This window comes from Triturus cristatus, chromosome 4_2 (genome assembly GCF_964204655.1).
Source record: "Triturus cristatus chromosome 4_2, aTriCri1.1, whole genome shotgun sequence".
NCBI lineage: Eukaryota > Metazoa > Chordata > Amphibia > Caudata > Salamandridae > Triturus > Triturus cristatus.
The window spans coordinates 699,271,532-699,287,431 of record NC_140586.1 but is presented as its reverse complement, the minus strand read 5'-3'; the positions used below and the strand labels follow the sequence as shown (position 1 = coordinate 699,287,431).

The 15,900-nt window shown below is 41.8% G+C and overlaps 1 protein-coding gene across 4 annotated transcripts in view; it reads right to left on the bottom strand.

Annotated features, from left to right (window-relative positions):
- The window catches only part of USP24 (ubiquitin specific peptidase 24), a 2,082,369-nt gene that overhangs the window by 398,369 nt on the left and 1,668,100 nt on the right, over positions 1-15,900 (bottom strand). For all 4 annotated transcript variants that reach the window (XM_085602520.1, XM_085602518.1, XM_085602517.1 and 1 more), the window contains exon 59: positions 15,304-15,425. In XM_085602520.1, the coding sequence (XP_085458646.1) occupies positions 15,304-15,425 (122 nt within the window). The remainder of the gene's footprint in view (positions 1-15,303; positions 15,426-15,900) is intronic.

The following is a 15,900-nucleotide window of genomic DNA, read 5'->3' as shown; positions in this document are numbered from 1 at the left end:
AGGCATGTTGATGTAGACTTCTGTACTAGGTGTAATTGCAACTTGTGAATTATTCATATTTTCTTTTTGATTGTGAATCTTTGGTTCAAGTGGAACAAGTTCCATAGCACTGTTGCTTAGTCCTTCATTTTTTACAGATGGCTCTTCAAACGTGATGAATCTTTCTGTTTGAACTTCTTGGATTGTAGCTAGAGGAGGACGTCTGCTACATCGGAGCCCACTAGGCCTACTGTTTAGTATCGGCCACATAGTGTGGTTTGATTAAGTCAATTGAGACAAATCTTTTCTCCTTTTTTGCGGCAAGAGGCGGGAGCAGCACAGTTCTTGTTCTGTCTACTGCAAGGATTGGTACAGGTTTTCTGTAAGAGGGTCCAAATTCCTTTTTGTCAGCAATTTTCTCTCTGACCAGATCCAGACAGGTCTTGCCGTGACCACCTTGACTTCTTCAGTGGCGGTCTGCTTAAGATGGACATTGCTTTGTTTTGTCCTGGATTCTTTTAGATCCTGCAAAACAGCCAAACAATCATGGACGTCAAATGGTTTTTCATCCGCCACTGCGCCTTCACAATCAAGATCAGGTACCCACATTCGTGTCCCAAAGAGGACCTCATATGGAGTGACACCCCCTAGAGAGCTTCTTGGCTGGTTATTTAATGCCCGCTGGACTCCATAAAGGTGTGTTACCCAACTACCGCCCTTGCCGAATACCCTAGCTGTTAAAGATTGCTTTAAGTCTCGTCTTTTTCTCTCCACAATAGAATTTCCCTCAGGGTGATATGGAGATGAGAACCACAATGCTACGCCCATTCCTTCCATGGCCTCTTTGTAAAACAGAGAGCTAAACGCAGGGACGCGGTCAGAGTGTAACGTGCGAACGGCATATGTACCGATAAAGTGTAGTGAATGAGCCACTTTTGTGGTCTGACACCCTATGATGACCCTCAACCACAACCATTTTGTATTGACTTAAGTGTGTTATGTTACCTTAGCCTTAATGTAGGATGGGTTTGCATATGCCTGCTTTACTTCTGCCTTTTAGTGGAATAGGCTTTCCAAGAATAGAAGGTATGGGATGTTGAGGTGCAGTCTTGTGGGTGGTAGTGCACACATGTGCTCAAGGTTGTATACTGAGGGATTAAGTGTATAATGTTATTTGGGTTAGGTGAATTATGATTTTGACCTATTGACTTTGACGTGGTCTAATGTCATTCTGCCTTTGACTTTACCTTGCTTCAAACTTCTCTGTGTGCACAGTGGTGCTTGTAAGTTGTGTGGATGAGAATTATAGGCGCTCCTTTGACATGGTTTTATGTCATCCTTGCTTTTCTGAATCCATCTTGCTCTGGGCCTTTGTGTGCATGGCTTAACTAACTCCATTTTCATGCTGAAGCCATTTTCTGTGCCTGCACGAAGAAGAGGGCATGTTCTGCTCTCTCCTGTTTTTCGCATTTTTCTGACTAGAGAGAACTGGTTCTTTTCAGAGGAATGTACATGGTTTGACTCGTAGCCATAGCAAGGGCCTGATCAACCATTGCTGTGACCTTGGAGCAAGCTGGTACGGGCTCTCATGAGAACTAGGGGCGGAGCTTGCTAGAAGCTTTGCTGTCTTTGAATGTGTATTAAAAAGGGGAGTCTACACTGGCCTGGTGGGAGTTCATCCGTGGAGCAGACGTGTTGTCACGGAAAGTGGTGTCACCTCTGAGCTTTCGCCCGGTTCAAGCAATGGACTCCCCTTGAACAAAGTGGGGTGAAATAATGGAGCATTAGGTGAGGTGTCTCTGCTACTAACTGTCTCTTGATTCTTTACTGATTCTCTCCTTTCCTTATTTCTGATTCTTATATCCATACATATATATTTCTACATATATATATTTGCATTGATTGTGTTTCAATCATACTATTGATATGTTACAGTCTTCTATATTAGGTGTATTTGGCTTACTGTGTGGTGCTATTTACTAATAAATACATCCCAGATATACCAATTCATCTTTTCCTTGTAGCAGGAGGTGTGGACTCTTCTTGGCCAAGTATTCAGTTGTAGAAGGATGGGTGAATTCCCTTCTAGCAGGTAATTGCGTTATAGGAAGTTGGTCTAATCCTGGCAAGTGATGTGCAAAGTCTGTGTATATATTGTTTTCTTGCCTTGCCTTTGGGGGAGTGTTGAAAGTTTGCCCACCTTAGGAAGTGCTGTGTATACGTTATATTCCATAAGTTTGGAACTGATATTCTCTCCCTGGGAAAGTGACGGTACATTCCTTGGTCCAGGGGAGATCTAAAGTTTGTCATTACATAAAGGCTCGCAAATATTTTATAACAGTTCGAGCGTCAGCAGAACGCTGAGGCCAAACCCATAGGAATCTCGAGCATGAATCCACTGCAACCATGATATACCTGTAAGCCCCGTCAGTTTGTAAGGGGCCGCAGTGGTCCAAGTACTCACATGTGAGAGGTTTGTCTGACTTTAGCAATGGCGTCTGTGCCGGGCATGCAATGGTGGAGCCTTTCATCTGCTGGCAGATGTCGCATTTCAAGACATAGTCTTTAGTTTGCTTACTTAACCCTGGCCACCAATAGCGCTGTTTCAGTAAAGAAATAGTTGCTGTAACGCATGTGTGCGCAGAGCCCTAACCCTCGTGTGCAGCTAGTATTAATCCTTGCCTATGATCCATATTTGGTATTACTCTATCCCCCCACTCCAGGAATCCGAGCATATGGAATGTTTTGTGCATCTAACTTGTAGGAATATTTGAGTGGAATTTTTTTTAGGTACTGCTGTGCTGCCTTTGCGTAAAGCGATGACAGCTACCATTATATCTCTGTCTATTCTCGTTTTCGAACGAGTCAGCGCAGATACGAAAGCTGTGCATACAGCCCCCTTTGCGGCTTCATCAGCCATTGAATTCCCTGCAACGTGAACGCCATCACGTTGATGACTCAGTGTATGGGTCACGTGAGTCCTCAGTACCTTGGTTTTCAATTCTGCTACCCGTTCCCATAGCATTTTATGCTCAATTGTGCCACCTTTTGCATCCTTAAACCCATTTTGTTCCCAATGCTGTAAGTATTCATTGTATGACTGTACACAGTAAAAAGAATCACACACGATTAGCGTGGGGAATACGTGATCCGCATTTACAAGTGACAGTATCGGTGCTTTTAATTCTGAGAGCTGCGCCGTGCAGTCTCCTAGAGATTGCGTCTTTGTGCAGCTAGGATGGAACTTGCATCACACATGCGATCTTTACCAATAGCACATGCCGAAAAATATTGCTGCTGACTTCCTATCGCCGGTTAAGCAGATCCATCAGTGTAAATAATATATTCATACTGGTCAAGAGGCAAGATTTAATTTGGTAGAGGATATTCTTGTTCATATTGCAGGAAGGCTTGAGTTTTTAAACTTGGATCAAATCTGTATTTAACATCTGTTGCAGTAAGAGAATTAGCCCATTGTATCCATCTTGGATGTAATGTTTTCGCATTCTGGATGCTGGCTTTTATAACAGCTTCTAAAGCCGGTACCGGAGTTTTGACAATAATGCGTTTCCCCTGAGCCAGTGCTCTTTCTTTTGCTACAGCTGTATGAACTGCTGTCAGGATTTTTTCTGTTGAAGTGAAAAGCATTTCTGCATTTGTGTACAGGTGTGATTTATATGCGATTGGTACAGTTTCTCCCTCATTAAAGGTCAAATAAGTGTACCGCTTTGCCCCGCAATTATTCGGATCACCAAGTGGCGTATGTTTACGCGTGTTTGGAAGCAATCATGTCTTGCTGGAGTAAACGAAGAATATTAGTATGTTCTTGTGTCCAATCTTTGGCTGAAAAGTCAGGTTTGATTAATTCATGGAAAGGTCTTATCCTTTGTGCGTAATCTAAAATGTATGTTCTGCCGAAGTTTAGGAATCTTAGTATTGATTGTAAATTTTTCAATGATTTTGGAGGCTGGAGCAGCGCACACTTGTCTAAAAAGTTGGCTGCCAGGCTTTTGCCTTTACTTGACAGCTCATATCCCAAAAATAGGACATTGAAGTGGGCTATTTTCAATTTTTTAAAGTTGAATTTGTAGCCTTCTGCGGCAAATCCCATAATAATGGTGCTTACCCTGGTCAAGTGCCTCTCTAAGTCGTCAGTCAGATAAATATCATCTACATAAGACAACGCTTCTTCATCAAAATTTTGAAGTAACTCTGTTACTCTTGCAGAAAATACCCCGGGGTTATTTTTGTACCCTTGGGCGAGTTGACAAAATTGTCGTCGTGACCCTAACGCACTGAAGGCTGTTTTCAGGTGCCATATTTTGGCAGAAAAATCCATTTGAGATATCAAGTGTAGTTTTGTATTTTTTGCGCACTATGTTATTCATTGATGCGGCACAATGTGCATTTTGGACAGCAAATGTCTTTGTGCATGAGTTTAAATATCTGTAATCTAATACTAGACGAAATGTATTGTCTGGTTTAGAAACTGGAAATAAAGGATTGTTCATTGGAGAGGTACATTTTTCAATGACCCCTTGGTATTCAAATTGATCTAAGATCTCCCTCAACTGTTTTTTTGCTTCTTGCTTTATTGGGTATTGCCTCTAAGCAATAGGTGAAACTTTTAATGGAGTCACGTGGTAGGTTGAGTTCTCATCCCACCCTGCGTGATTTTTGTACAATGCAGGGGCTTGGGCAACTGCCCACTCCTGTGCATATGTATGTTTAAGGTGAACGGGAACATAGTTGAAAAATGCCGGAAAAATTATACTTTCTCCCCTAGGGCACTCTATTACGAAGGCAGGCGGCCAATCTTGTTCTGCTAACAGGATATCATGACCAGATAAGTTCTTACAAAAAATACCTTTTACTATCCTGGGCTTGCCCCCTCCATCCGGAGTGTTATTTCAAATAACTTATGTGGGACGATCACCCTGGGGTCTGGTGTTTCCACCGTGATGTAATCATTCAACTCCGCTGTCACCAGAAATTCCTTCAGATTCTGGCAGCTATTGTTACTTCTGCCGCACTGTCTAGCATCATCAGTGCCCATTCCCCGTTCAGAAGTTGTGTCCTCAGAATTCTGGGCATATCTGATTTTCAGACCAGCAACTTTCTTTTTCTTAGATTGAGGTTTTGGATTTTGCTTATCTTCTTTTTTAGAAGTAAAATCTTGAGAGCGCTCTTCTCTGTGTTCTGACCGTCCTTCTCTTTCGGAGCCTCTCTTCGAGACCTGAAAGGAACAAGATGAACGTGTATCAGTATCCCGATACCCGTCATGTTTCCTAATGATATCCCTATTCCGAAGGTCGTACCTCTTTTCAGAGAGCTCCTGCTGGGGAGACCTACCTCGGGACTGAGATCTCTTGTCTTTAGAGCTTTCTTTTTTACTATCCCACTTCTTCTTAGAGGAAGTAGGTGTCTGTTTAAAAGTGTCCTTCTCAAGACTGCCCAGTAGTTGAGGTTTTAAAACTTTTCCCCCAAAACTATCTCTGCCTAATTCTGCATACGCAGTGTCAATTATTTTGGGTCGTTCATTCTCCTGTTCTAATGGAGAGAACTCCCTTAGGCGTTGGCGGATTGCCACTGATGCTGCTTCCCCTTTAATGTTAGCTAGTATTATGGCTGATACCTGGTGATAGTTGTTTAACAACTTCATCCCCAAGTTCAGGGCAGATTCTGCTCCATAGTCGTTTTGTATTTGTCTTAATACATCTGGTACTACTGCTAATGAAGGAATACCATGAGTTCTGGTATATATGGAAGCAAAGACTGTACCAGAAGAGGTGCAATCCTCTAACTGTGGTGTAATCCCCATGGGCAAACAGATTGTTAATGTTCTGTGATTTTCTAATGGTGTGGTATTTGGGAATACTGCTTCTAACTGGGTTATTTTCTGAGCTACCCAGAAAGGAATTTGCTCACGTTTTGTGGGCACTTTGCCCATTACCGCGTGTAATGTTTGTGGAGTAATTTTAGTACCTGAGCTCTGTGTAGGAGCTGCAGTATGTGTAATTAATGTAGGTTGGACCGCTAGTGTCCTCAAGACGCAGTGTGCCATGTTTCTGTAGAGTTTTATCAACTCTTTGTGTTGAACAAGTAGTTCATCCTGTGGCATTGTGTGAATGGCTGGATGTGGTGCATAGGTCGCTAATATCGGCCATGTTGCTCCTGGAATCCCTAAAGGACCAAGCCTTGCTCTTGTTTTTATGTGGGGTAGGGCGCGATTAAACCAGAAAATATGTTCCTGGAAAGTAAGCGGAATCTCAGTCTCCTCAAAAGGAGTGTAGACCGCAGGAATGTCATCAAGTATGTAATAATGAAAAGTTTTTGTTACAGCATCGGCTGCTGGGAATATAACCCATGAGTAGAATACCTCTGTTTTGAAATCTTCGTGAGCCTCTATCACGAATATTACTACACCTCCTCTGGGTTGTAACCCATATTTGAGTAGTTTTACTGTTAAAGTTTGTCTTACTTTGGGTGCAATTTGTATTGCGTCTGCATCTTCCTCTGATTCTGGAAGTGGTTGCTTTAGTGGGTTTGGTGTCGGAGTAGTCATTGTGTATAGAACACAGACTAACAGTCCAATGAAATTAAGAAAAGGCTTTATGCACAATTTTGGGACTATTGCCCTTTCAAGCTTGATTAACCAACACCCAATACATAGGATATCTCGCCTACTCAGCTGTGGCAGAGTTTTTTGCCCGCTTACTCCAGACGTCTCTGTTTTTTTTAAAGTAGGTTCTCTGAGAAAAAGCACAACTGGGCTACTCAGATTCTATTGTTGAGTAAGTGCGTCATCAATATACCACGTTGGGCGCCATGTAGTGTAGTCTTAATAGTACCCTGTCAAGCAGGACCTATGCTGTTTACGGATAACATATACTGTGGGTCTGGTGGCAGACTGACTCCGTGCACCCCCGCTGCATATGTTAGCCTATGGTGCCACAAGAATCTCTGGTATCAGAAAGATTTGTTTTTGGCAACCTCAGAACACAATAACCTCAGACTTGTGGAAACAATATACAAATTTTCACCCAGTCACTCGTGCATGCTTGTTTTGCTCTCAGAGAGATACAGAGAAGAAACAGTCGAGCGTTTTTACAATAAGAATTTATTGTACCGCAGTTCTTCTCATGTAGAATAAGTGCGCTGTTACAACTGTAACACAGTAGCAGAGATATAGAATCAGCAGTACAGTTAATAAAAAGGAATAGTATTGTTCTACCATTTTGCAAAAGTCAGGAACATATACATTAATATGAAATGCATTTATAAAAATAAAGTGCGTACTCCTAAGATGCCTGACTAGATGTACCCGAGTGTACCTAGCATGTAAGTAGGTGTGAAAGAGCTACTGAGCCTAAAAGCCTAGAATCTAATAGCCATGAATCCCGAAAGGATTAAGTAAAACCCCCATACCTGGATAGTGAGAATGTGGGACTTCGTCCTGGACTTGAGCTGGACACCCCACAAGGGATAGTTAGACCACTGACAGCTGGAGCGATGTCATGCCGGAGCTGCAGCGTCTCTGGTCAGTGTGTCGGCCTTGAAGTCTCGGGGCCCTCCGCCTTCTGATAGCAAGAGGTGCTGTATTTATACAGTGTATGTACGTGTGTTACCCATTGTTCAGTATGAGGATGACCTTGTGCGTCAATGGGAGAGGTGAAGTATACCTCCTGGAGAGTGTACTCAATTATTCATATGTGCTAAGGATGACGTCTTAGCAATAGCGATTGGGAAAAACCCACCCTCGGCATGGAACTAGGTGAAAGGTTTAGTCCATAAAAGGCTACAGTCCTTATAAGGCGTGATGTCCCTATAAGGCATTCTGTCCTTATTTGGAGTTATGTCCTTATAAGGCTCGTTCATATGAAATAACGGGAGCTGATGTAGGGAAAGTGTACGATGATCCCTGGACCTATATTAGGGCACCAATATGAAAAATAACACCATCACCTTTTTGAAGACCTGAGGTGTAGAAGAAAGGCCAAACGCAAGGACTGCAACTGCAAACTGATAATGCGGAGTCCCCATCATAAAACAAAGATACTTCTGATGCGATTATAGAATGTGAAAATACGCATCCTGTAAATCGATCAAAACCATCCAGTCTTTCTTCTCCAGCACAAGGAGAACCTGTGTTATGGTCAACATTTTGAACTTTTCCTGTTTGAGGAACATGTTCAAAATCCAGAGGTCGAGGATTGGCCGCAAATGACCATCCTTTGGGAATCAGGAAGTACCAGGAATAGCATCCCTGACCCCGTTCCTACTCTGGAACCACCTCTATTCAACTCTTTTGAAGCAGCGTTTGCACCTTTTGTTGGAGAAGCAGAAGATGCTCTTCCAAACAAATCCTTTTCAGGGTGGAAAAGGAGGGGCAATATTCCTGGAAGGGTAGGGCATATCCATTTTTTATGATGTCTAAGACCCAGAGGCCTGTAGTGACAGACCTCAAGTGAGGCAGAAAATAGGTCATCTATCCTCCCACTGGACAAGCGTGCTCTAAGATGGTGAAGCTAGAGCTGCTTCCCTGCAACAATGGCTGGGGAGGAGGAGGCGGCTGGTTGATGGACAGCACCCTGCCGACAACCTCTGCCCCTTACCCTGTAGCTCTTATAATGGGCTTTGAGCCTTGCTGCTGCTGTTGCTGCCAATTTCTTAGTCAAAAGGACAGGTTCCCTGAAAAAACCCAAACCTTGTGTAATTGTCCATAGCCCTTAGGCTGGGACTGAAGCCCTACGGATCTCCCATTTGCCTTGCTGTCTTTTAATCTCTGCAGAGCATAATCATCCTTGGCCCCAAACAAATGAAATCCGAAGGGCAAATCCAAAAGTGTAGTCTTACCATCTGGCGAGAAGCCTGATCCCCTCAAATAGGCATATCTTCTTGTCGCAACAGAAGAACCAATGGCTCTTGTCATCAAGTCTGCAGTGTCCAGCCAAAGCCTCATTGGCGACAAGGCCTCTGAGGAAGAGGCAGTGGAACGAAGCATCTCTGCAAGTATGTTGGACTTCAATTCTGCAGAAGGGAGAGGCAATCCAATATACCTGCTCCCTTTCTTATCACCGCATGATAAGAAGTTTCCACTGGAGGCGCCAAACGTTTAGGAGATAGAAACTCCCACTCAGGGGGAGGTATCCAGACCACTTTCGTCCTCTAATCCCTCAAAGTTCAGATCCAATTCTATTATCTCTCCTTCTTCAACACCTCCATGCTCCTCTTATCTTTCTGTCTCCAGAGATCTCTAAGCTTCCCTACGGGAACTGATCTGTGGCGTCGCAGATGACTTCAGAACTGGTTGAGAAGGTCGATCTGAAGGTGGCAGAGTCGGTGAAGTCGGTTTGGATGAACTGGTGCTGGCTCGGATCCAGGCAGCGCCGGATTTGGCTCATGTGATGCCAAAGAGTCACGCCCTTCCTGTAATGGAAGCGGCGTCGACTGTCTCGGCACCGGTGGAGGCCAGGCCACTGGAGTCATTGGCATGAACAGCACAAAGGATGCCTGCTGGTATTAAGTCAGAAATCCTCCAACAGAATATGATAGCGAACCCATGGGGCCCACTGGCGCACAAGATGGAGTCACAGCCCTTGCAAAAATGCTGAACAGAGCATTAAGAAAGGTGGAAGAATCCGACCCAGGAGTCAGGAATGTCGGATATACTGGATCCTGGTTCGAGGACAGTGGTGCCGTATTAGGGCCACAAAATTCGGCAGTGGTACTGGCTGGCCTGTCGTCTTGGAGGCGGAGTCATCGGCCTCAGAGGTGGAGTCGCAGGCAGAGTCGCATGCCTCGGAGCCGACGACGAAGCTAAAGATATCCTCGGAGATTGAGTCAGCGACAACTGCTCTCAATGCACTTGAGGTTCTGGATCCGCGACATCGGTGAACCACCTTTCGAAGAATGATGCTGAGACCCATGGCACCACTTTCTCTTATGTTTCTTTTTAGAAAACCTCAAAGTGTGGGGTGACGGCAACTCCGAACGAGGTTGAGACCTCCGAGAGCCTCTCTTCTGCTTTCTGGCTTTCGCCATGAACAACTTTTCTTTCCTTTCTTTCAAGGCTTTCGGGTTCAATTGGCAACATGACGAGCAGGCTTGGAAATCATGATCTGATGACAAACACCATAGACAGTCTTCCTGCGGTTCAGTGATGGACATCTGACCACCGCATTCCCTACACGGTTTAAAGCCGGACTTCCCCGATGTTGGCACCTTCAATAGCAAGAAAGTTGCAACAACAGAAACAAATAAATCTCATAGAAAGTGGAAAGCCTGAAAAAAAAAAAACTGTTACACATCGACAGCACAAAAAAGGGAATTGACGTCAGCACGCCGACTAGGTCTTCTTATGGCTCCGATGAGGATTTGTGAAGTCACGTGCAGAGCAGTGGCATTATGATGTCCTAGCTGACGTGGGAGAGCTATGGAGAAAATTACATCGTCAGCAAATACATTTTAATAAACTGGCGCCCCAGTTAATTCACTGGTATCAAACTGGTTTTATTTCTGACCAGCAGCAGGTTTAATTTATCATAAAAGAACTCCCAACTTTTTTGCAATCTCTTCATATTGCCTGACTTGGCAGAGAATAGCCGCTCTCTTTCCTTGACCCTCTTCATTTATTCTAGCCAATCCAACACACAGGGTACAAGCTTAGATATCAACCTCTGTAGCAGAGACACTGTGGCACCAATATAGCAATAAAAACCAACTTCTGAAACACCCATGGGATAGCCATCACAGGGCAGGAACCAAAAAGATCTAGCATTGGATTGTGTGGTAATTGGATCCTTTACAGTTCCTCTAAAAATCTAACAATACTTTCTAGAAATTACCCAAATTACCACAACACCATATAACGTACCCCCAACTTCCACCAATGGTCATACCACATCTAAAACATTGATTTGCACAATCCAAATGTATTTTATTGAAAAACCACAGGGTCTTATAGATCAACCATTTTAAAAAAATGGTATCATACGAAAACTGGCCACGCTTAAAGCAGAGAAGTTTAAACCATTACCTCTCTGCTAGATATCCCTAGGTAGTGTCACATGCTCCTCTGTGAGCCATTTCGCAGAGACCCATTCATACACATCCACTTTCTCACAAGATAACAAATAATGATTATGCTTATCAGAATTATCTATCAATTTCAATACAAGCTTCTTTTTGGCATGAAAATAGACTCAAGATTCCATAGTATCCTGGAAAGGGCCCTAAAGGAACACTGCAACAAAGCCTTACCACTTGAAATCTGCGGTTTGACCTTACTCGAAGTTATCCATCTATCATACAACAGGAAATCATCTAGTTTAGAAAAACCATTCATTCCCCACCTGGCTACAATAGCTGGATCCATAGTCCCCCCATTTTCCCATTCAAATTGGCCCAATTGAGTGTCAGAGTTAATGTAAGGATTATCATAAGCCTTATAAAATTGCACTCTCATTTTAAAAAAGCCTATGCAGCGTCTTGTATCTCAATTGTTTGGGGCATTTAATAACTTTTGTAAGGTCTCTGATTTTATTTTATTTTAACATTGTATCCATCAATTCATTCTGCTGGTAGCCATATGAAATGTGAACTTTATTGAATCTAAACATATATTGTGAAAAGTAATATGACTTCAGTCATGGAAGAGTCAAACCACCTTCGTCTATGCTCCTTTATTAAGTGCCTAGTGCCAGTCTTGGGTTAGCATTATCCCATAAAAAGGACGAAAACATTGAGTTTACAAGTGAAAAACATCTAGAATAAATGACACATGGAACAGCTGTAAATAAAAAATTTAAAAGAGTGATTAATGCCATTTGTATTAGGGCGACCCTTCCAAGAAGTGTAAGGGGAAGTGGTGCCCATCTAGTCAATAATCTTTTGACTTTGATAAGCAGAGTCTTATAATTTAGATCGTACAATTTTCTCAAACCTCTATAAAAAATAACTCTAAATACTGCGTAGGGCATGTGTGAACATGGCCCTGAAACTCTGGAAGTAACTCCTCCACTTTTGCAATTACTCAAAATTAGGTCAGTTTAGGATTTATTCACCTTGTATCCTCTTGGTGTTTAAAATGCTGAAAGAATACCATATACCCTTTCCTGTACTTATTTCTTGGAAGCCAACAAAAGCATGTTGTCGGCATAGAACTTAATCTTGCCCATTTGGGAAGTAGGTGCCTGAATTATACTACCATTTCGAGAGGTTCGAGCGAAGGGCTCAATAAAAAAAGGCAAAAAGAACTGGTGAGAGGGGACAGCCCTGCCACATACCCCGCTGAACCCTGAAAAGTCTCTACTTCAGGAGAGTTTTAAAATTGATTTAGCTTTGGCGCTCCAATACATCTTCTTAATAAAATCTGGTGGTCTGAGAACAAAATCCCAATTTTTCTAATATACAAAAAAAGAGTTTCCTAAACAACAAGGTCAAATGCGTTTTCAGCGTCCAATAAGAAGATTGTCGCAGAATCTGATTTACAGCCAGCATACCAAAAGCATCAAACAAATAATTAGTGATAGTGCCCAGCTGCCGATCCAAAATAAAACCATTTTGATACCAATGAATTAACTGGGGCTCCAGTTTATTAATTCTATTTGCTGACAATTTAATAGTACAGTCGGGCATTAGGAATTAGGTTCTGTGTGATCTTTGCCCTTCTGAAGAAAACCACATTCTTAAAAGACAGAGAAGGCAATCCTCATTTAAAAACAGAATTGGCGACCTGTAATAAATATGGGTTTAATTTTTCTGCAAAGGTCTTCTAAAATTCAGTGGGAAACCCATCCGGCCACAAACTTTGCCCCCTGGGTAGGCTACCTATTACATGCTCCAGCTCTCACAAAGAAAAGGAGCTATCCATAAATTTCTGATCATCTGAACGAACGGGCATAGCGTAAGAATTCAAGAAAAAGTTCAATTTGAATAAATTAATATCGGGGGAAATATAATCGATCTTACTAAAATGTTCCCAAAAATGTAATTAATCTCTTCCTCTGATGTACAATGCACTTCACATAATTAACAATATTGGATGAGACTCGTTCCTGTGCCTGGCAAGCCATATATTTCCCATCAAAATAATTTTCTTAATATACCTTTTGAAAATATGCTGAATTTTGCACATCATTCATTGCATAATAATAGCCCTGAAGGGCAGTTTTTGCTTCAATTAATGTTTTCCTATTCGTGTCTGAACTATGCTTCAAAAACTTCATGTACTTGTAATTAACTTTATTCTCCAAGCTTATTTCCTTACTAAAAATCCATCTCTGACTTTTGGCACCCTTAACCTAAGAAAATATTTCGAGTTCCATAGCTGAATGGTCTGGAAATTAATTAGACATATTCAGATGCTTAATCCCAATTGTGGAAGAAATAAAATTTAAAAAAATCAATACATGTTGCCGATTTATGACTTGCTGATAAGCTAGTATATTCTCTTTTAATTGGATATGCTGCCTTCCAAGGATCAACTAAACCATATATTCTCTGAAATTCCCCCAACAATTTAGCAATGCTAGGTTTCAGTTCAGTCTTTTTTCAAGAGGAAGCATCAAGACCTTGATGCTGTTAAAAGTTGAAATCTCCACCCATGGTCAGTCCTCCATCAACTATTGCTAATGAGTAGAACAATTTATCAAATGGGGCAGGATCATCATCGATTGGCAAGTATAAATGAACTGTTGGCTGCTGCTGTGAATTAATCATGCAGTCTACCCAGCACCATCGTACTTCCGCATCTGATTGCCATCTATGAATCCTTGCTCTAACATTCTTGGTGAAATACATTTCAACTCCTCTGTGTATTGTGCTGGAAAAAGAGAAAATTTAGCTTCAGACCATATTTTAAACATCTCAAACTTCTCAATCCTATTTAAGGGAATCTGAGTGTCTTGCAAAAAAATCACTGTGGGTTTCTGATTTTTTTATCCAGGTTTAAACTGCCTGATTTTTCCTAGCATAATTTAATCCAATTGCATTATATGAAAAACACCCTCACCATTTCACCCCTTTAGAAACAAAAGAGGACTATGCGCTCTAATAGTACAACCCATATTAGCTTCATATCCACAAGCTTCCTCCATTCAGTCGTAATCCACAACAAACATTGCATCACTGTGCACAAATACTCCACTTCGATACGCAAACCACCAGAAGTACTTCGAAAAAACCTTGAAAAATTGGTAACTGACACCTACATAGAGAGGATTTGGCATTCTTTGATACAGATCCTCAGCACTATATTCCACATTTCATCTAAAGGAAGTGCGCCGTTATTACTATAAAGTCAAATGACATTAGTTATATCTGGGAATAATAATACAGGTTGAGTAACATGGGCACTTGGTAGGAGGGGTATTGGTGGCAAGGAATTTAATGTTCTGAAATCTCATCATTGAGTGCTCACTTGTGTATATCTAATGGTCAAACTCGTTTCAGCATGAGTGCCCAGTTTGTAATTGGGAGGAAGAGTCGGAGCTTCATGTCTTTTTCTTTTGCCCTGGCTATAAACCAGCAAGGAAGCGCTGTCTTCTCCAAATCTGTAGGAACTTAGGATTTGTACACTGTGCAGAGGTATTTAGAGTTCTGAAGTCGGATACTCGCAAGCCCGTTGTTTTAGCTGTTACACGATTTTTGATTTCAATGTGGCGTGGGTGCTGGACTTTTGTAAAATCGTTAGCCCAGACGTAAGCAGCAAATTTTCCTTAATTTCTCTAGGACTTCATCTTTGTTTTATTGTTTTAACCTCAAGATGAAATCAGTTTTTATTCTTTTAATAATTGTATAAATGTTTTATTTATTTTTGGTTTACGATGCAATTTTAACCTTATCTCTAATGTATGAGTATCCCTAAGATTTCTAACGTTGCTCAAAACTAATTAATTCTTTTTGTACTGATTTTATTGAAATGTCCTACATAGTGTTTGTATCTATTAGCTATTGCTTTCTGCACAGTACACATGCACTTTATTGAGCCTATTGGATTTGGATTAGTGGGAGTATTGAATTTCAGGGCTGGATGTAATTTTATTTTTTTATTCTCTTATTCTAATGAATTGTATGTTGTTTATATTGCATACTTTTATGCTTGCAAAAGACCGAAATAAAGTTTTTCTGACTGACTGAATATCTGATAGGGACTGAGTACTTTTGAAGACTGCATCAATAGAAAGAAACACAAACTGCTGATGTATTTTGTAAAGTCCAGAGATCCGCTGGAAGGATACTTTGGGGTATGAAAGGAAGTCATAATGTAGACTGAAACTTATATAATAACTTTAAAAAATGCAATCAAATATAACTGTTCACCTCTAGGAAGTAAGGTTTCCCCTCCGGCCTGAATAGCAAGGCTTCAACTTCTTCATGAAGGGCAAGAGGAGGATCTGGAGTGTTGATGGAAGCTGGTAGATGTTGCTTAACAGCTCCAGATGCTAAGGAGAAATACATTTACCTTTATATATTTTTATATATAGGAATGCTTTACTGTTTTACATAAACAAACAAGTTACTTACCTTCGGTAACGATGTATCTGGTAGAGACAGAGTCTAGCCGCAGATTCCTTAACTTAGAATATCCCCAGGCGTCAGACTGGATCCGGAAAACTTTTCCCCCCAGCAGTACCTCTGCACGCCGGGGGGGCGGCGTCGCCTGGCTCCGTCCTGTCGTCGTCCACGGAAGTGACGTCAATGGAGCCATAAAAGACATCCTCGGCGTGCTGACGTCAGTTTTCTGCAGTGAAACTTTTCCGCACCACAACGCGGAGCCACTACAAAAGCTGTGAGAGTATAGGAACAGTGTGCCAAAAAAGAAAACCCTTTGTAAAAACAAGTATAAGAAACCATCCCATGTTGAAAAGTAGTCAACACTTGGAGGGACCAAAGGAAGCGAACAAGCAGCCGCCCCAA